Source organism: Eulemur rufifrons, chromosome 6 (assembly GCF_041146395.1).
Source record: "Eulemur rufifrons isolate Redbay chromosome 6, OSU_ERuf_1, whole genome shotgun sequence".
Taxonomy (NCBI): Eukaryota; Metazoa; Chordata; class Mammalia; order Primates; family Lemuridae; genus Eulemur; species Eulemur rufifrons.
Window position 1 is genome coordinate 25,210,973 of NC_090988.1, and position 23,423 is coordinate 25,234,395.

Below are 23,423 nucleotides of genomic sequence, written 5' to 3' on the forward strand. Positions count from 1 at the left end.
CTTAGAAATACTCTCAATAAGACAGGGAAGAGATAACCAGTAATCATCATTTCTAAAATTGCAAACTCATTATCATTAAGCCTTCTCTTTCCTGGGAAATAAAGATAATTCCATTAACTTTCAAACACTTTCCCCCAAATTAAAAAAAAAAAATACTGTGTCCTCTATATTCTCCCTTGTATAATAACATGACATTTGCTGCATGAAACACAAAAAAGGTAGAAAGACAAGCAATGTGAATCCTCTCTCACACTTTTAGTTTCTATGTACTGATTCCTTAAAATAGCCATCAGTAAGTAAAGATTATATTTCCTGGTGAATTAAATCTGCAAAAAACCACGCTATTTTAAGATATCTTTCGGATATCTTGTAGGTTCAGGGATCAAAGGGATGCTCTAGCTGGAACCGAACCAAAGTGCTTCAGAAGGCGACACCCTTAAGTCACACAATGATTATGTTTAAATAAAATGATCAAAGACAACATTTACTGAAAAACTAAGTCACATCTGTCATTTAAAGCACACATACATTTACAGAAACCTAATAATTCATATATTTCCTCTTAGATATCACAGAACTTTGGACCATCACCCCTATACCAAGTCTTTCCAAATAATATCTTCCAGGTCTGTTTCCAAAAGGCACCTGAAAAGCCAAGAAAGCCTTCATCCCCTGTCACTTTCATTTGAAAAGAAACTGGGTACAAAAAGTTGGTTTCAACTAATTCCTTGTGCTCTGTCAGTCAGCCCAAACCTGTCACTGCTCCCAATCCTCAGTGTCTTAGGGAATGTTTGAGTCCTGACTACATTCTGGCCACTTATCCCTCTGGTAATATCACTCTTACAAAAAAGGCTGCCATCTCTGAACACTCAGACAAGGGCTGTGAAACGGAGGTAGCTCAAATATTCAGAGCAATAATAAAACACAGCCTTTCTCTATTTAAAGCTCCTGGCTGAGCAGCAAAGCCATGTCAACTGCAGATCCTCTTCTTTTCATTCCCAATACAATCCTTAGTGGTTGTACAGAAATGAGACCATCTCTTAACAAGAAAGTCTCCTTCCTTTCCTCGATGTCAGGAAGCAAACACAGGACAAACACAGAAGGGGGAATGACAAATCGAGGGAGGAGTTTGGCTTGAGGAGATCAGCCCCAATGGAAAAGCCCAACTCTGATGGCCTTTACAGTTCTGTTTCCCTAGTTGACACATTATTAAAACCATATATACATACTAATTTATGGGAAAATAAAAGAAGAGGGATCCAGGAGGCAGTTTAAAAAATAAACCACATTTAGTAATATATATAAACAGGCACAAATACACACAAAGGAAGTGCAATATCAGGGCTTTCATTGGCTCTAGATTATATCTTTCATTCTATGTTTATATATGCAGAAAGGAGAGTTTTCTACCGAAATAAAATAGGTTTAACTTATGCTGAACATGCAATATTTATAAATATCAAATGCCTTCATTAGACTTAAGATTTTCTTCCCAAATTTAAATTTTCTCCCACTACAGCCTCTAAGATCTCATTTCCCTGTCATGGAGGTTCATGTCTGCACTTTAAAGCATACGCAAAAGTCACCACCCGATTTAACAGTCAGGCTGCACACACTGGAGCTCTCGTTTTCAAGCCTTTGAAGACAGAGTGATATTTAATACTAAATATAAGTAGTCTTTTCATCTTACACTATAGAATAATTGCTTCCTACTTCAGAACCATAGCACGAGTTATCATCTCTGACTTGCTCTCTAAGTGCTATGGCCAGCATGGAAAAAAATGGCAATGAACATTATGGGATTCCTCAAGGGAGTCAGAGCTTTCCTGACTCCCAAAAAGAAATCATGGCTACTCATACATAGCACAAGGACATGCAGCATGAGAAATGACATATGTTATTGGGCTCTGGTTCTAGGAAATCGTTTCCACTCAACATCCTCAGAATGCAGACACTGAATACTCCTCAGTGGCAAACACATCAGATAAGAATCATAGCTGCATGTGGACGGTGTTTATATTAATAACTGTCCATATGTATTTGAGGAAAACTACATACATAATTGCTAAAGATTATTGTTAATGGAATGCAGTGAAGGTGGGAGATACAGAATGCTGTTCACCTAGGTTCTAGGAGCTAACCTGATGCTTTCAGAGTAACTTATCATCAAGTTGGGTTCACACAGGCTATCTACCTAAAGATGACAGGGATGAAAATCCTATCAGGCCTGGCCCACAGAATCAACTGTCTTTTATATTTAATAGACACAAAATAGAATGGGAAAAGGTGGTAGGGATAAATGGGGAAAAGTTCATTGGGCTTTTTTCATCCTGCATCACAGAGGAAACAAAACAACACAAGAAAGTAAATAACAGGCCACATAAGCCTAAATCCAATTAGAATGTCATGATATACAAATAAATATAAAATGCACAGTGAAAAGAAGAGGATTTAAATTTCACTTCAAATTGCAAATACTGCTTTTGTCAAAACATAAAATTTCTTTGTCAATTACGTCTTAATAGAACCAGGAAAAAATATTTGCATATAAACACTTACGTTTGCTTGTCTCTTGTTTGCTTCTCTTCTGGCTTCCCTTTCTTTCAGTCTTTTCTCCTATAGGTAGAAGGGGAAAATCAGTAACATATAAACTTCTGTTAGGTGTTAAACAGGCTACATATTCATTACAGCTTTATTTCTTAAAGCCAGCTGATACGTGACATTCATTTCTCAATATTTACCGAGTACCCACTGTGGGATTGGCACATATTTTATCTTCTAAAGAAATAATGGGAGCAAACACTTCATGATGCTGATGTAAGAATTATATAAAATAACATACATAAGTGGTTAGCATAATGTCTGATATACGACTGGTACACAATCAATGTTGGCTACTAGAAGAAAAAAATGTGACAATGACCATTTCCTTAGTCCCCTAAAAAAAAATGCTCACTCTGAGGGTTCTTGGGAAACTGGCAATGTTTTCTCAAACAAAAAACATTGGATGGCATTCTTATATAGAATGTTATATTATTTTATTAAATTGTTTTTGTAATTTCCCCCTTAGCTTTCCACTGATCACGAAATAGGTAGAAAAATGCAACACCAAGATTTTTTAAATAAGAAAAAATATGTGTGATATTAAAATCTTAAAAATGACCCAGGTAACATTGGAATGAATGCTGCTCTAAATTAAAAAACCTATTTCCTCTCCAAAATAAAAGTGTTAACAAAAAGGCTATTCTCAATTCTAAGTACATAGCTAACAATTTATATATATTTTTAATTTTGATGAATTACTAGGTCGATGTAAAAAGATAGAAAATAATTTTTTCATGAAGTAATATGAAAATGCAATCATGATTCACTATTACATTAAACACATATTAACATGCAAATGAACACATTTCTAAGTCTGGGCACTCCTTGGTTACCATTATGCTTCATAGACACACAACTTTCTCCAGATTTAAAAACCAATGCTAATCCATACTCTGAAGATAGACCTACCTGAGGCTACTCTGTTGCTTAAACATCAAGACAACAGGAATTGCTACTATACACCTTGTCTACCTTTATAGAATCCCTTGTGACAAAGTGATAACATAAAGTCTCAAAGGGCATAAAATACTAATTAATTCAAAGAGGAAGGGAGTTCACAGAGCTCACAGATTCAGTTTCTGTAGCTTCAGATTGCACAGCAAGAAAGCCAAATTCCAAGTGAAACTAAAAAATTCCATATTCAGCTGGGCGTGATGGCTCATATCTATAATCCTAGCACTCTGGGAGGCCAAGGCAGGAGGATTGCTTGAGGCCAGGAGTTTGAGACCAGCCTGAGCAAGAGCAAAACCCTGTCTCTACAAAAAATAGAAAAATTAGCCACGTGTGGTGGTACATGCCAGTAGTCCCAGCTACTTGGAAGGCTGAGGCAGGAGGATCCCTTGAGCTCAGGAGTTGGAGGTTGCAGCGAACTATGATGATGCCATTACACTCTAGCCCAGGCAACAGAGTGCAGAGTGAGGCTCTGTCTCCAAATATAAATTTAAACAGCTACTGTGTACATGTCACACCCCTAAAGTAACAGATGTTTTGTTTTGTTTTGTTTTCCCCCAGGTGCCTCGGCCCTCAGCTGCACCCAGCCACCAACAGTGGGCTGCAGGCCCAGAACCACAGGCCCAAGTAATACATGTTAAATTATTCTGTTTCTGTGATCGTTATTCTTTTTCTCCTACAGCTTTGGAGAAAATGGGTAGTACTCTAACTTCCAAATAAAACATGCAACTAACAGGGCATGTAAAACTTAATACACAATTATATAAGAGAAACATTCTAAAGATTACTTTGAAGTTCCAGAAATCAAGATCAGGCAAAGGAAACGTAAAGATGAAGAAAAGAAAAACTCAGAAAGGTTTTGGTTTGCTCATTGTCAAAGAGCTTAGTTTAGAAAGAGACTGATCTCAAACCTGGGTTTTCATGTGCCACATCCAGTGATTTTTTCCAACACATTCTTAATGGTAAAAATGTTAGAGCTTGGGTTTTAAACATTAACAGATGAGACTTCAAAAACAGAAGAAAATAACAACTACAATTATTTTAGTAAGCAGCCAATTAATGCAATAGTTATTATCAAACGCTATCCCTGAATTGGTTTTCTAATGAGATTATGAGAGAGATTTTGCCACTAAAATAAAATAATTTGAATGTTTCTTTAGGTTGCAGGAAAAATAAGTTAATGGATGGCAGTTTCTAAATAATTTGTATGTAATTTCTTAAAAGTTGGCACCAATTACTGATGTTATTTAAGCATTAGCAGACTACAAAATACATGAAAGTAGCAAAATACTTTTTAAAAATTTTAATAACTGATTGTAATTATGCTTAGTTTGAGAGTTGGTTTTAGCTTGAGATACACGTACTTGTAATTTTATCTCCCTTCTCTTTTCCCGCAAAAATTTTTTCTGCTTTAGATACTAAAATTAAGCATAACAGTATTTTATGTTATTCTACAAAAAACATTATCGCTTTCAAGTGTTTTGTTGCTTAAACTAATTTTAAGGCTACAGCTATAGAAAACATCAAATAACTACAGAGAATAAAATTTTATTGTACTTTCATAAAATTTTATTTGTCCATTAGTATATTATTACTATTATTATTTCCTTACCAACAGTAATAGTCCAGAAGTAGGTATTAACAATATTCTAGGCATTTCACACATCAATTTGTTTTTTAAATCTGTGTAACAGAACATGTAAGGTATTATTATTCCCATGATATAGATGAAAATGGAAAATCAAAGTAACTAAGTAATTTGCCTGATGTCAGGGTCTGTGGAGCTCAAGTCCTCACTCGCTCAACTCTAGCACACCACCGCCACATTCCTCCATGAGAACATTAGATATTTAGCTTTCTATGGTCACACATACCATTCTTATCTTATTAATATGTTTTAGGCAAATGTTGCCACTTCTTTCATAAGTAGCAATAGTCTGCTACCATATGGGTCTTTCTTTCATCCTGATAGCATTTTTTTTCTGACAGCATCTTTGGACATTAATTAATTTTTGCCAGTCTCCTGCACAGAACAGATAATTGGCCACATTTAACAGTCATACAAATTTTTGTCGTAATTATTCAATAACTGGCCTTCTCCCAACACATTAGTGTATTTGAAAATGGCACTCAAAGTTGAAAAGAATAGCCTTGATATGTTTACAACAAAGACAATCTTTCTACACAAGTAAACATAACAATCTCCCACTGCGGATTTTTAGTTAGCCATTTTAACCACAGCAGACAAAATACACTGACAATTTTCTATCTCTACTGAATTCCAGTATTAATTCATTATAGTCACTAAAGGACAGTTTAAATTTCAGTTTGCAACTGGCTATCAGAATCTACATGCATGCAAATGAGATAATTTTCCCTTTTATGTTTTCTACCACAAGTCTCAGACAGAGGAGGAATATCCAAAGACTTCTGCAACATGAACTGAACGTGCCTAAGACATGAAGCAGAAATGCATTAAAGACAACAAACTTTCAATACCGGGTAAAACAAAAGGAAAATAATTTGAAGTAAAGCATTAGAAAACTTTTTTTTCTTATCTGAAAAAGCTTTGTTAGTACTTTGTCCGCAAAGAGCCAATACTATCCCTTAGCCTTTAAACAGAAGCACAGGAAAACAGGAAGTAGAATTACAGTAATTCAAATGTATAAATGGATATAAAGAAGACAGTATATTCTTTGAGGTAGAAAAAAAAACTTTTTTTAAAGAAGGTTTATGACAAGACATAAAGATAAAAGGTTGGAGTACAATGACTTGAGAGGGAAAGTACAATTGAATTTTATTAGATTCAGTAACTGAGGCCTACCCCTCTCCCAATTATGCGTGGTTCAAATGCTTTAAATTCTTCATTTTTCCTATCTTTTGAGGGCATATTGATACCAAAAGCTATTTTATGCCACAAAAAGAACAAAATTTTATTTTTAAGTTCTGCCATGCTACAAATGATTAAGTAGAAGGAGAGCATGAAATTCAATAATGAAAATCAGGTTCACAAGGGACAGAAAAACAGAAAATCACATTTCAAGGTACAAAATACTGCCTTTCTAGATATTATACTTTTTTTGGTTTCTCAATACTATAGGTCTTTAGCTTCCAGAAAAGAAAACACCATGAAATATGAATTTCATGAGCAGTCAGGACTATGCATTTAACCCTTTTTCATTCTACAGTGGTGCTTGAAAATTTGTAGATTTGGAAATACAACTCATTTTTCAGGTGGTTATGGAAGCACAACCCATTTGAACAAGTCTCAGGCAACTATGTCAGTCTGGTAAGGAACTGAGTCCCCAGCTATCATACAGGGAAGAAGAGGACACTCATCTTTCTTCAGTATACAAAAGACTCCTTTATTCAGGGAAGAAAACTGGATCAACAAAAGTGACTAAAAAACGAGAACTCTAAGTCCTAAAGATAACCCCTGCCATCTAAGAAAAAAAATTCCAGTAAACCTAACTCCTTCCCAGGAACTCAACACAACAAGGTTGTTTGATCTGTTATCTATTCTACAGAGTTCTGCTTGAACAATATAAAAAAGTAGTCTTATAGATCTGTAACACTATTAATATAACAAGGATATGAAGACAGGGAGAAAAAAAACTAACACGGAAACATTGTTTCACTAGTTAATTCCTTTCAATATTTACTGAGCTATCATGTGCCAGGCCACATGGTAGACTCTGGATATACAGTAATGGGCAAAAGAGACAAAGAACAGCCTCCCGGGGCCTTTGTAGTCCATGATTTAATGCTGTCAGACTCCTTGATTGCACTGGCACCAAACTCTGCTCCTCAACCCCAGTCTCCAACTACTCACCATCAGTCTAAACGAGTCTTCCTCTCTAACACCATATGGTATTTAAGAAAAAGATTCCACAAACGAATAAAAAGAGAGGTAATAAACAGCTCAAAGACTTGCCACACAATTGATGCAGAAGATCTATGCAATTTTGAATATTTCTCTCATTTTTGATGCTGCATATAAAGAAGGCCCGAACAGCAAGACGTTGAACTGAATGGCACTAGGTGCCATAAGCTCGTGAGAAGAACAGAAAGCTCCCCACGCAAACATCTCTAAATTATAGAACAAAGGCTTTGTAGTAACAAGCTGGCCCATTTTTTAACAATCAACCTGGTTATGACAGTGCTAGGAAGGGCTGAAACTGGAAGAAGAAGAGAGTTGTCTAGAAAAGGTTCTTTTTTCCTCTCATGTAAATAAGCTTTACTCACAACATCTATTTTAGAATTAGGCACCAGATGTTTAGTTCCCTTGCTCTCAGGATGACATTTCTGGCCTTATAATTTCATAAGACCATGTGAGCCAGTCCACTCTCTGACATTACCTTAGACTCTTAAATGGCCACTGCTACTGAAAAATGGATTCTGGTACTACTATCTATACCTATATCACTATGCAATGAACATTCAGGGAAACGTAATAATAGTATGGGGTCCTAAACTATACTACTAACAACCCCAGTGCTTATTTTATCCTTAAATTTATTTGAGACCAATGATTTTGCTCTGGAAACATGAAAATTTTCCATTATTTGTCATTCCTTCTTTAAAACCCTCCACTCCTATCATCTTCCTCTACCTTTTTATTCACTGCTGCAGAGTTACCCTGTTGTAAGAGATGTCTCAAGGTTGAAGACAAGTAGCAACACAGCTGAATAGTTAAAAACACAGTCTATAGCGTAACAAAGACCTCAGTAAGAACCTCAGGGCTATTCGTAGGCTGTGAGGTCTTGGACACCTTACTTGACCCTTTGAAGTCTTAGTTTTATCATCTGTAAAATGAGACTACTTCATTTATTTTAGAATTGTTAGCAGGTAATATGAGGGTACACACACTTAGTGTAGGGTCCAGTTAAGTAACTGCTACTTGTTATTGTTAATATTGATTTTTTTTTATTTCAGCATATTATGGGGGTACAAAAGTTTAGGTTATGGATATTGTCCTTGCCCTCCTCCCTGAATCAGAGCTTCAAGCGTGTCCGTCCCCTAGACAGTGTGCATCGCCCTCATTATGTATGTATACGCCCATCCCCTCCCCCACCACATCTGCCCGACACCCGATTAATGTTACTCCTAAATGTGCTCTTAGGTGATGATCAGTGAAACCAATTTGATGGTGATGTTAATATTCTTGTTAACACTATTCCCAAGACTACTGCTTCCTTCTTTCTTGACTATCATACAAATTTTTGATTAAGCCACCTGGATTCCATGTCAAATTAATTCTGTGCCAACAATAAAACATACAGATTTCCTCAAATGTCCCTTTAATTCTTTCTTAACTTTCTGATGTTCATGCTGATAGTAAGTGGAACCCACAGAAATACTACACCATCTTTGCAAGCAGTCCCAAGCCACGTCTTGACACGTTTGTTATCTAAATACACATTCTGATGTGGAAAAAACACTGAAAGCAAATTTCAGGAGAATGAAAGAACATAATGAATTGTTTCCCTCTGTTCTTAGCTGTGATAGCAGATATTATCACCTTAAATACAAGTCAACTTTCAGAACTATGAATGACGATACATACCACAGAGCAGATTTTTCACTCCATTAAAGTAAAAACCTTTCAATGATGAGATAAACAGCCCATCTTTCAACAGTTCTGATTGAATTATCAGAAAATACATTGTTTCCATGCAGAAGTAGTGTTTTTGCAATTAACTAATTTACTAATGGGTTCATATGCAAAAATTATAGTTTCTGCTATGTTTGTATTTCTGATGAATGGTTTCAAAAGGTTCTGCAGAAAAAAATAAAAGTAACAGGCGTACTTAAGTACAGCTAACTGCCAGGCAAAGGTGAAAATTGGAATGGTCTCAGAAGAAAACAGTGCTTAAAGGCTACAATGAAAACTCATAACAAATAAAGCTAAGTGACCTAAAGCAGTTACAGAAGGAACTCTGAAGTCCAGAATAGTAGCTATGAATTGCGGCAAGGGGGCAGGTGAGTTCTACTCCCAGAGATGCCATGAAACTGCACAGGTTTTGTTTTTGTGCTGTAAGCCAGTTAAAATCTTTATTTATACCTCTTATATCCAAAGAAATTGAAATCAGTATGTTGAAGAGATGTCTGAACTCTCATGCTCATTGCAACATGATTCACGATAGCCAAGATATGGAAACAACTGAAGGGCCCATCAATGGAACAATGCATTAAATGAATGTGATATATACACACAATAGAATACTACTTGGCATAAATAAGCACTGGTCATAGGGTACAAAGTTTCAGTTAGAGAGGAGTAAGTTCTGGTGATCTATTAAACAGCATGGTGACCATGTTAATAATAATGTATTGTACATTTCAAAATATCTAGAAGATGATTTTAAATGTTCTCACCACAAAGAAGGGATAAATATTTGAGGTGATGGATACATTAACTGGCCAATTTGATCACTGCACAATGTATGCGTGTCACAAAACATCACATCATACCCCATAAATATATACAACTATTATTTGCAATTAAAAACATAAAACTTGAAAATAAAGTAAAAAAAAAAATTTAAAAAAATCTTTATACCTCAGTTTTATGAAACTTTAAGACAAACATATTTACTTGAACCACAGTAGAAATTATACAGCTTTCAAAATTTGGTAGATGAAAATATGAGTCAAGGACAGGTGAAACAGTACAGAGGAAAAACAAGGGGACAAAATGAGTACCTGAGTCCCACCTTACAAAGAGTACATATCCAAAACTATGATTCAAGGCGATTAACTTTTAAAAGCAGGAGGAAACTACTTTCAAACAGAATCATTAAGACTAAATTCACTTACATATTAAATATTTTACCTTTTCAAACCAAAAATATAATAACAGTATTTTGAACATGCTAGAAAAAAATTTCAAAGCCTATGAAACCTTCTAAAATTGATATACATTTTTAAAAATGTGTCAAATACAGAAGCATATAATAGGTTTTGTGGAGTTTTCTTTTCACACGGAAAATTCTTTCAGGCATGTCCATTATTCATAATCTTTTGTCAAAAATTTCTTCACCTTTTTCTATCTTTCTGAAGTAAAGCTTACCCCTAGACCCTACACAGTATTTTCAATATTCTTTGGGACATAATATATTCTTCTCAATATACTTTCATAGGAGTAACAAAATTATGAGTGACAGTCTTATGAGTGAAACATAATTACATTTGCCCAAGGCAAAACTTTATGCTAGAACAATTGTCATTATATTAATATACTCGATTAGGAAAAAAATTCAACTTTAAAACCACTGTGTTCAGGTAAAACAAAGCAAAATAATCTTTGTAGGATTAATGTATTTAGTTTTTAAAGTAAAATTTTAATAACTATTAAATGTAAGTGAACAAGGAAGAAGTCTTTTCATCAAGCAAAACAAGCAACCTGATTTGTCAGGGAGAAAAAAATTACAAATTAAACTTTCATTTTCCAAACAGTAAAGGATAATTTCACTCTTATGCCTTAGTTAAATCTACAGAGCCAAAGGATCTCATTGATTGTCTAAGATTAACTCCCATTCTTGCTCTCTCATTTTTCAGATTAGTTAAGTGTAATCCCAATTGGTGGCTGGTAATACAAATTGGATTAATGCCACATTCAAGACTCAAGTACAGGTATGTGCCACAATAAAGCCCACCAGTCTTCCCAAACACCACCGCTTCACTATGTCAAATGTTAAAACTTGACATTGAAGAAAATGTCTCGTGTCTTCTGGGCAAAAGTCTACCCCAAGACAGCTTGCTGCATGACTGATCTGAGCACAGGTACTATGTCTTATGTACACTATTGTAATAAACTAATTCCAAAACTGTTCACAAACATAATATGTTTTCTAACACACACAAATATGTATGTGTGTAAATAACAATTTTACTGAGGAAAATACCACAAAACCAATCATGTAAGTATCAAGTAGCATTTACATTAAAGTTGAATAGAGAGAACTATTCCAGTTATTTCCTTGTGCTTTTCTTCAGGCTACATAGTATTTTCAAACTATTTGGAAGGTATTGTCACAGGCTGCCTTGCGCAGAATATGCCTATTTTACATAAAATAGTTGTTAAGCCATTTTTAAAAAGACTTTGACTCTTAGTCACAGGAGTACTGACTTCAAAACCAGGAGTATATAAAGTTCAAGGGATTTCTCTCTCAACTTGTCAACCCAAAACTACTCTGTTCAACCTTGCTGTGAGACAGCCATGAAAACAGTTTAAAAATCATATGCTATATTTTAACAGTGGTAGAAAGGAAATGATTTAAAAGATTGAAAATAGGCGAAAATGGAAAAGGGTAGAACAATCTACTTTTCATGTAAGAAAAGGAGAAAATTACATGTATTCCTATTTATTACTATCTGCATAAAGCATAAAGAAAGTAAAAGGATACAATAGAAATAAAAGTAGTTAGCTGTTGGAGGTATGAATAAGACAGACATAGACAGAAGCAAGACTTCAATACCTAAGTACTTATCATCTTGATTTTATAACAATGTGAGTATATTATTCATTCAAAAACATTAATTAAAAAAACAGAGGTACTAATAGCTTTTCTGCAGTGACAGCATATCCACAGTAATCTTCCTGAGGTAGAGGGACCAACGTTTGTTAGTTTTTGTTTGTTTTTTTAAAGAGACGGAGCTTCACCATGTTGCCAGGCTGGACCGCAGTGGCTATGCACAGGTGTGATCATAGCTCACTACCGCCTTGACCTCCTGAACTCAAGTGATCCTCCTGCCTCAGCTTCCCAAATAGCTGGGACTACAGGCATCAGCCATCATGCCTGGTAGGATCCATGTATTTTCAATATTCTATCTTCACAGTTTAGGCCAGAGCCTAGCACACGTACAATGTATAACACATACAATTAGCCCCTTTGAAATTAACTTTTTCACAGTTTCAGAAACAATATTCTACAATCTAGATACAGTAATAACTTCCACATGGGGGAAAGTGAAAACAAGGGGAAGGAAGAGAAATTTTTATTTTATGTAAATTCTTCCTATTTCTTCTACCGCTGGCTACAACTTAGAAATAATAAAGGATGAAACACTCTTATGCTCAATCTTCCCCTGGATAAACACTCTTAAACAGACTTCAAGCTGAAATATGACAAGTTGCTGATACTCTTAAAGATTTAAAAAAAAATTTTAATGTCAAATTTCGATTTAAGTACTGTACTAAAAGCAGCAATGCAAGAAATATTTAGTTCTCTCATTAACATAAATATCCAACAATTGCAACCAGTACATTTCAGGTTCATTTATTCTCCACATCTCTGGAATGTTTTTTGCAACATTCATCTCCATCCCTGAAGCTATTTTCAATATCTACTTTTGCTTGTTCATCAAATGTTACTGTGAAGCTGCATCAAATCTTAAAAGATATGAGAATTGCTGCTATGTTGGAAAAAAAAGGTGTATCGGTCCATGAAAGGTCAAACAGGAGTGAAAAATGAAAAGAATCCTTCTCAGGGTGTAGTTAATGTCCACATCCAAAGGCTTAAAAGGTTCTTGACATAGAATTTAATATTATGGCAGTGATTTACAAGTATGATATTGTGTTACTCTGAAATCACTGTCTCAAAGCCATGCTAAAGAAAGTTCTTTATGAATATAGATCTGCTTTATTTCATTAATTGATTCTTTTATCTAATGAAATGTCTACTTTTAGGGAATTTAGTAGTAGAACACTACAACATCTTATGTGACCACTATCTCAAGGATATTAGAAAACTGCCAAGTTTAAGGCCACCAGGACACAAGCTTATTTATATGGAAGTACTCTCTCTTATAAAGTTTCCATTTTTTTACTAAAATACATTTAATCTTGTATCTATTAGCAAATCAATGCTATGGAAAGAAATTTAACTATTAAGTTGAATCTGGAAACAATGCCAATCTTCTCCAATGGGTGAATGGTGAAATAAACCTTGGTCTATCCATATCACGAAACACTACTCTGTAATAAAAGGAATGAAGTGTTAATACATACAACTTGGATGAATCTCCAAAGAATAATGCTGTATGAAAAAAACCAATTCCAAAAGGCTACATACTATAATGTTTTATATATAGCAGTCTGGTAATACCAAAATTATAGAAATGAAGATTGTATGATCTCCTACAAGTGAAATTACAATTATCTCAAAAAAAGAACCAACAACAAAAAACTTATAATAATAAAAAACCCACTATTATTACTTGGGTCCCCTCAGATTAAAGGCAGATTTAGGTTACATTCTCAGCAACCAGCCAGTATACAAAGACACGCCCAATAGAAGGACAAATGCAACAGACAAAAGGACAGAATAGCCACAGGGGAAAAAAGTGTCAGAGAAAACAATGAAGAAAGTAATACGCTTGTAATGAATAGTTAATGATTATTTAGATATATTCAGGCACACACTAAATTTCACTCAGTATTAATTCAAGATGGAAAGCTTACCCGATGCTTTGCCTTAATTTTCTTCCTGTATTCTTCCTTGTCAAATTTGTCCTCTTCCTGAAGTCTTTCTTTTGCTTTATCTAAGTTGATACCACCAGTGTCATCTTCCTCGTTATCCTTTGTGACAGATCTCTGCATTTGTGGCCACTGCTGAACCAACTACAGAGAGAAAAAAGGTAAGTGTCAGGCAGGAAACAGGGAACACTATTTCCTTTTGTAGGACAGTTCTTAAACGGTGCCTACACCAACTTTCTGCCTTACAACTTGTGTTTCTTAAACTTTCTAACAAACTTCATAACTAAAGTCAGCAAGCCACAGAAGAGACTGTCCCAGTCAGGGTAAAGTAATGCTGCCATACTTAATGAGAATACGATTAAAGGCAAATTTCACGAAATAATTTGGAGAAGGTAGTTGTGGAATAGAAATGCTTCAACAGCTTCTTGGATAGCATTCTTAGTATCCTACTCTCCATAGGACTCAGCTGAAAATTAGCTGCACAGGGCAGGACCCAGACTAACATGTACCTGCTTGGGGCCACTGTGGCACCTTATGTGTATCTCTACCACATATCTCATGGCACTGTGTTGATTTTCCTATTTCCCTTAGAATTAACCTCCCACAGGGAAGCTGTATGTCTTGTTCGTTTATCCTCAGAGCTCAACACAGTACCTCGCACATATTAAAGAGGAGCTCAAAATTGATCACTGAATCACATATCAGCCAGTATTACACACAAGAACTGAAGTAACCAAATGTAAAGGAGAAAATTGGTTTGTGTTTCACGGGCCTGGCTCAAAGCCACATGATTTACGCATACAGCTAATGATAAGGAACAAGGTAATCTAGAAGAGAGGGCACTGATCTTGGAGTCAGGGGACTTGGCTAAATGTCCTGACTTTTTTGCTAGTCTACTGCATAATGCTGAATACATTACTTAATCTTTGGATAACCGTGTCCCATCCCGAAAAATAAAGAAGTTTGACTTAATGATTTCCAGGTCTAACATTATATAGCTCTACAGACTATTCAGATAAGAATGACTCTCTTATTTTATCTAATAATCGGTTGCCAGGAGGATTTAAATAGCTGCCACTGCTTTTGAAAGACTGTTAATTAACCTGCAGGCAAATGGAAATTATAGACACACACATCGCAGGCATTGATGCCTCCTCTCTCACTCTAGTAGCCACCACAGCCTTTCTTGAAGATGAGATTCCTTCAGAGCCTCAGCTTTTGGCAACCAATGGGGGTGACAAATATTACTACAGGAGCAGCCAGGCTCGCTGTCACTGACCCTAAAGAAACAGTGACAGGGATCAATTCTAACAAAAAGAATATCATCCGTTCCTCGGACTCCTCATTCCTACTGCTATCACAGAGGGAATGGAGTTTCTTTCAGAGCTTTAGGTCAGAAGTTTCAGTATGGCTCACAAACAGCTCCTATCAGCAATAAGTATACACTGAAACATTTCATAGTTAAGGATTCACACTAACCCTGGAGCTAATTGGTATAATTTGTGCAGTTAAACTTAGCAGCACACTAAGGAACCTCATTACACTAGGAGCACTCATCTTATTTTACAGTGAACATCAGATGTCATATGACTATTCTAGGTTAAGCCTGCTTCTCAGGTGTTGACCTCTTTTTAGAAATTTTATAAAGATTCATTATCTATTACTTACATAGGCTTCCTCTTCAACTTCCAGCACCTTTGAATTGCACACCCTTTCGTTACTTTCCATCATTTACATCCAAATTTTCAACTTCAAAGTTAAAAAGAAACATATTCCATTTGATATAGACTTAAGCAGCACTTATATTAGTGATGATGAAATGTGACACATTATAGTCATGTAATGTGACTAGAAAAACTTCAGTTATTTTATTTAGATGCTTCATTCAATAAATCTGAGGGATTACGTTACGTACTGTTCTAGGTGCTGGGGATATTATAGTAAACAAAGTCCACAAAATACCTTCCCCTTATGGAGAAGTGGAGTGGTAGAAATTGACAAGAGTCAGATATAAACTAAAGTCACAAAATGACTGAAGTGCTATGAAGAAAAATAACGCAGGGTGAGGGAAATGAGATTACAGTGGGGGTAAGGTGCTGCGTGCTATGTTAGGATGTTCAGGAAAGCCTGTAGGCTGGTGAAATGAGGCCATGAGATGATATTCAGAAGATCTGCAATAACCTCTAAATAGTCATCACTCCCTAGGTAAGTAACGTAGCATTCTGGATCTATTTCATCATTTAAAAATGAAGAGAATTGTTATGTAATAGAGTGACCTTTCACAAGTAATCACTGAGTGGTAACCCCTTCCCTACACTATACATATGTATTTACAATAAGGTCAAGGTAAAGGTGAGATGAAAACTAGGCACCTAGGTGTCTGTGATCACTTTACAGCAGAGAAGACCCTCCCATATCCAGCATAGCAAGAAACATGCAAGTACAGCATCTAAAATTGAGGAAGTGCAAAGCAGAGATTTTTTTAGAGTCAAACAAAAGCAGCCATGGCAAGTAGCTGTGTTAGTATTCTTGTATTTGCTCCTGCAGAACAGATTGATAAATACCATGATGAGAAAATCTTATCTATAAAAACAGAATTTAGAAAGTTCAAAACCAACTCTGTGTTGGTAACACCAAGAAGTATATCAGTTTATTGCCAATAAGGCATCCTTCTTCACAGCTGTAGAGCTGATGAAATGCCTACAGTAACAGTGAAAGGAATGGCCCAGCATGCTGTAGAGAAACATTTACCCCCTGATTACTGAATATAAGTCAGCAAGGAAGTCAAACTCTTCATGATCCTCAGAAAGTACCCCTGAAATAAAGCATTTACAGAATCTTACCTCCCCTTCATCAGTAAATGTTACTTTCTTATTCACTTTGAAATTTCTCTTCATTACTTTTTTTGCTTCTGCAACTTTGGTCACTTTTTTCTTGACACTGGATTTAGAAGGTTCTTTCTTCTGTGTGAGAACATATAAAAAACACAGATGATTAGGGAAATGGTTGCCTTAAATTAACAATTTAACTCTGGTAATATACTTTCCAAAACTGAGTGCAATTATTGCCCACTGGCTAATGAGAAGCATCAAAAACACAGTCCAGAAATAAAACTGTACTTATTAACAACCCCTCCCAAAGCTCAAGAGTTTTAAGTGTAAATAGGAGGAACAGTAGATATGAGCTTTACATTTTCTTCTATTACTAGAACTGTCCTATCTGATGATATTGAAGCACCAGGAATTACATAATAATGTAATAATTGATATAAGATAAATAAAGCTATCTTTCAGAAAAAATATAACCTTATTTTAAAATTTCCAGTTGTAAATTTAAACTTTTAGACTAGGAAATGTATACTTGGAAAACAAAATGACTGTAATACGTTGTATGCAACTCAACATTCTTCCTCTAGTAATTTACTATATGAACACTGCAATTAAGCGTGTCCAAAGGTAAAATGGAACAAAAGAATATGCTGATTCAGACCTAGCTAATGGCCTAAATCCACTATAGCAAGATATTAAAAATTCAAAGCCACTGCTTACTCATGCTAAGTGAATGCTGAATGAACCACCCGAGATGGGGCATAGAAGAGGTCAAAGCATAACCTGCTTTAAGAAGTAACTCATGTTTGAGAAAGAGTTGGGTTTTTCTCCTTGAATCAGAGCTAGTAGTACCATTGGTGGTACTTAGTTAACTAATCTAATGCAGCTTCTATTAGAATGAGAGGAGTCTTTGGTGTAGGAGGTATGAAAATGGATCTGAGCTCAAGTTCTACCACTTTTCAACTGTGCACAGGCAAGTTATCCGACCTCCTGTTGGATAAATTGAAGATAACGATAGCACCTATCTCTTGGGGCTGTTGGGAAGATGAAATAATAAATGAAAAACATGCAAAAATCTCAAATACCACTATTATATATTGATTTCATGCTCATAAAAGAGATCATGCCAACTGCTTAGGCTTAATTTGCAAAATACCAGACAGTAAGCTTCCTAGTTGATTTTTAACTCTGTACCACAGGGGACCACCTATGGAAAAGTAAGATAAGAGGGACTGAGCCAGGAAACAAGAATTATCAGAAGCTTCAGGGAAGATGCACACTGGTTACAACTGTTACATTATGGTAATAACTTTACACAAAAAGAAGAACAATTCATTTAATAAGTAGATATTGTTAATAGTGATGAACATATAAAGGCCTAGATCACAAAATTAAAAACAAACTTAAACAGAGGTTTGTGCCAAGTTATCAATGTATTGTACTTTTAAACAATGGTCACAGTTGTAAAAATCAGCTAGTGCAATCTGCAATAATATGATTTAAGTACAAGAAAGTTGTTTTGATATGGATGGTTCTGTTCTGTGGGTATTACTAACAAACAGTGCTTTTGTATTTCTGGTTCAACTTGAAAACTATAGTGTCTGGTTACATTTATTTATTTCTCAGACCACAAATCAATTCATATTTAAGCTGCTGCTAGAATCCTTAATCCATACAAAGCTTATGAATAGATTGTCTCTGAGGCAACTTTTATTATATCAGAGACATTAATATGCTATAATCACTATGCCTACCCTGTCAAGACTTCTACGAAAAGAGATTAAGTTTGTCTTAGAGTTCTTCTTCCCATTGGACACCCCACCTCCTCTATCTCCCAGGGATCCGTGACTCCACAAATTCTACCAGCTGGTGGCATAAGGCCCTAAATTGGTGGGCCTACTCCTCACAACCCGTCTCCACCACTGTGCTTGCTCTGATAGGTGACTGTCATTTTTCCTCAATCACTATTATAATCCTCATTTAACAAGCGGGAAGCTTATTAAATAAGATGCTGGCTACAGGACTCCTGTGAGCACAGGAGATTAATAAGACTCCCACTTCCTTCAGCCCAGTCAGTATTCTTACACCTCCTTTTCCTCCATAAAGGCTTATCAGAGACCACCACCAACTCAACCACCAGGGTTGGCAACTTCATTATTGACTCCTACTGTGTATTCTTAGTGCAATGGGTAGGGCAATTCTTAAAGATCCTGGATTGATTGATCTTCGCTCATCAGATCTTATTTAATGATCATGAGTATGCCAATCAAACAGTGCAAACTGAGAGGTTCATTATAATATAAACATAACAACTAAACAGGAAGAAGTTATAATTATTTAAATCAGTAAACAAAGTACTAGGGAACGACATGAGCAAATTTTCTAGGGTGATGGCAATGGTCCATATCTTAGTAAGAGTTTGAGTTACACAGATGTACATATTTTTTTTCAAAACTCAAATTTAACACTTAAGATTTGTGTATTTCATTATATGTAAATTTCTAGCTCAATAAAAACCCTATAAACAAATATTGACATGTAGTTAATGCCATGCAAGCTGAAGTATATGGGGGAAAGTGCTGATGTTGGCTGGCAATGTACTCTGAAATGCACTAAGGATAGAAGGATATGTGGGCAGTTACACGATAAAGGACACATGGTAAAAGTTTAATTGCAGTATACGGGTGTTAGGTGTTTTGGTGTCCAGAAGTATACCTTTTATAACTTTTCTGTATATTTGAAAATCTTCATAATAATACAACAGCCCAGTCCAGGAACAGGAGGAAACAGAGCAACAATACCAAAAATTCTCGGAATAGAATAAAGGTCAGTCAGAAAAAAAGTTCTGCAGAGCAGATGCTTGTAGTGAGGTGGGTCCAGCTTAACAGCTTTTGGGAAATCCATGAAACCACTGAAATTATGTGACGAAATTTATAGATATTTGCATCTTTTCCCTTTTTATGGTTTATCTTGGTTTCTGAAAGAGATCTGTGATGCCCCCCACCCTGCAAAAAAAAAGTTTAAAATTTTTATTTGTGTTAGGGAAGCCACTGAAAGAAGGAACAGAAATTTCCACATGGGTGAGAAGAGGCTTGTTCATCATATTTTCCCTAATAAGCTGTGGCTTGGCTCTGATATTCTAGAATTATTCCTCACTCATTCAAATATGCCCTGGATGTCGAAAACACACAAGGCACCACAGTACATCCTGGGGACCCAGCAGTGCAAAGGGAGATGTGCTCCCAACACTCACGGGACTATCTGTTGAAAAAGATATTTAACAACCAGCAAAAAGCATTAACGATTGAATCACAAATGTAGTGCTTGGGAAAAGACAGAAAGAATGAACAAATATATGTAATGGAGTGCCTGGCCTGGGTAGTCAGGGGTGAGGAGCACAGGTGAAGACACTTTCTTTTGAGGGCGAGATGTTTGAACCGAACGGCACACACTACAACACTGCGGCATTACCGGCACACATGGGATGTGCAAACACCTGTGCTGCCCACTGACAGTGTACTGCACGTATGGCTTATAAGAGTCTTAATTCAGTGTTATACTTTTTAATATTAACTTTAGCAGGTAATATATCCACATGTATTCTATAAAGAATATTCAAGTGAAAAAGCTGCCTTTCATATCTTCTTCAGTAACCTCAGTCTCCCTCTTAAGAGATGATCATTGTTACCAGCTTCTGTATCCTTCCAGACAGATTCCACCCACATTCAAGTATGTAGGAAAAACTCAAAGTTACGGAAAGAGCTACCCACTGCAAGGAATAGCCTTGTTTATACCTATGCTAAAAGTGCTCAAAGATTATGTCCTTTTAAAAGATATTTCCAAACAACACTCCAGAGGTTATACAAATTTATACTCCCACCAAAAACTGAAGAAGAATTGATTCTTCACATCTACTTCAAAGTTTATTAGGCTTTATGTCTGCCAATCAACTAAGTGAAAAAATATCATCTCAGGGAAGTTTTAAGTTGCAGTTGTATTATTTTATGCACGACAGAACATCTTTTCAAAGGCATTGTTTTTCTGTGCACTGTCTGTATTATTTTTGCCAGTATTTCTAAATAAGTTCCTGGCATTCTATTTATCAAGTTGTGAAATCTCTTCATTTGTTAAAGATGCTTCAATATTTTTTTGCATCTCATCATTTATGTTTAAGATTTTTGCCATGAGTTAATCTTTTGTCGTTTTGCTTTGTTTTGCTTTTTCCCTAGCAGAGATTTTTAATTTTTGTGTACTCAATTTTATTATTTATAAAGATGTTTTCTGGGTTTGTGCCATACTTTAATTTTCCAATTAGAATAATCTCTAAAAATGAATTTAACTTTTTATATGACAATTTTACTTTTTTGGAATTTTCAATATTGACTCTTGGATAAGAAAGTTCTCATTAATACGTTTTATATTTCCTATTCATTAAGACACGAAAAATATAAAGTATAGCTATTATTAGGTAGGAGTTATATTTTGATTGCAAGACTTTATGTTATTGGTACAAGAATGAAATTTATAGCAACCCAAAAAAGTATAATGAAAGACTAGCTGGCAAGACATAAACCATCAAAATATAACTTTGATTTCTATTTGCACCTCTTCCACAACATGTGAGACTTCAAAAAGCTAAAAGTATCATAAAATACAAAATTGATAAAACATCAAGTCATCTTCAATGTCCTGTGATAGGTGCAGGAAGTTACCACCAATAACTTGAAAGATAAAAGAACCATTAATCATAAAAACAATAATAGTTCCTAGCAAAAGGACAGTATTAGTTAACACTGGCTATAAGAAGATTCAAAATATAATCATGGAAAAAAAATCTACCTTAAACATCACTACTAGATATCCTAGAGGGGAAGATAAAATTATTATAAAATAATGATATTTTGAATGAAAAGCAAAAACCATAGGGAAATGGAAGTTAGAATTAAAGAGAAAGATAGTCACTCTAAACTAAAGAAATCAGATTTTCATGTTTCCTTAAAGTGGCTCCCATGTGCCAAATAATTAATAATTTATAATGAAAACTATCTAAAAGTGAAAGAAACCAACAAAATAAAGAACTGTCAACAATGGTGGAGACGTGAGAGATTACCTATTACAGCCCTAAGCCATTCATATGAAAGACAAGGGCATTTCTTAAGATTGATGAACACTGTCTCCCAAAAGTTCAAACATACTTAATTATACACATTTCCATTGGCTAAATATAACCAAATTCTACTAGAACTTATGATTTTTTTAAAAAGCATATTGACAGCCTACGTATAATTCCTCATTCTAAATCTAATTACAATAATCCAAATATTCTAATTTTACAGTATAAATTAAGGACACACTATTTGATATTTTAAAGTCATCTACAAAATCTTTTCTTAAGAAATAACACCACCAGTAAGTAGTAAAAGTATCGTTTGTGAAATTTTTGCAAAAACTGTCATCTTAAAATTAAGAGCCACCTAACAGCTAAGGAGTTTCAGATTTGCAAGACGAAAAAGTTCTGGAAACTGGTTGTACAACAATGTGAATGTATGTAACACAACTGGGCTGCACATTTAAGAATGGTTAAAATAGTCAGTTTTATGTTACATGTTTTTTACCACAACTAAGGATGAAATTTTAAAAGTTAGGAGCCACTTAGAATATCACAGGACATCAGGTTAAAATGTTATTACAGGAACAAAGTTTGTCTTTTCCAAATTCCTACTTAAATGTAAACTTGCTATGACAACCCTCCGTGCTACAGCAACAGTCCTAGAATGACACAACACTGAAGAAGCAGATGGTTCAGCCTGAGGATGGGAAGCAGAGGCTGGACAGCGCAAGCACAGGGCACAACTGACACAAGAAGCATTAAAGACCCTTAAATATAGATTGACTAAAATTATATAAAAGTATTTACAAATTATACAAATAATCTTATAATGGTCTAAGAAATCTCATAGGATTTTTCTTTTAAAAAATGTCCATATTTACCAATCTCATGTTTTAAAGTTTAACCGAAAGAACCCCCACAATAGGCCTCGGCCCTATGCATAAATTTGGGAATAAGACAAAAGCCAGATCTGCCTCCGTCCCCTCAGTTACCACTGTCAGTGGAGTGGACTGAAGTTGCATTCGCCCGTTAAACAGACTCTCTCTTTGCTCTCGTCCCTATTATAGTAAACCCTATTGTAATCACTTTTTTCTTATTTCTCCTAATAAACTGTAATCTCCATGAGGGTCCCATTTGTATTAAATTTGTATCCCCAGAGTGTCACAGTCAGGGAGGCAAATAGGATATATTCAATAACTATTTCTTGAAAGAAGAATTACTCAATAAACTATATGAATTATTTCATTTACTGCTCAGAACCATGAGTCACATCTTGTCCCTATTAATTTTTAATTAGAAAACCAAAGATTAATTTAGCAATTTGTTCAAGGTTGCATAACTTCAACCAAAGTATTTGATTTTGTTCACATTCTTTAATGCTTAGTTGGGATTTCTGTTCAAAATGCCTTAAAAGGTTGTAGCACCATAATTTGATTCAATGTTTGCCTTT

General features: G+C 35.2%; 1 protein-coding gene across 1 annotated transcript in view; it reads right to left on the reverse strand.

Annotated features, from left to right (window-relative positions):
- The window catches only part of DDX10 (DEAD-box helicase 10), a 251,676-nt gene that overhangs the window by 85,803 nt on the left and 142,450 nt on the right, over positions 1-23,423 (reverse strand). Inside the window, exons 14-16 of the mRNA XM_069468967.1 lie at positions 16,879-16,998; positions 14,021-14,179; positions 2,560-2,616 (exon numbers count right to left, since the gene is read on the reverse strand). Coding sequence (XP_069325068.1) covers positions 2,560-2,616; positions 14,021-14,179; positions 16,879-16,998 — 336 coding nt within the window. The remainder of the gene's footprint in view (positions 1-2,559; positions 2,617-14,020; positions 14,180-16,878; positions 16,999-23,423) is intronic.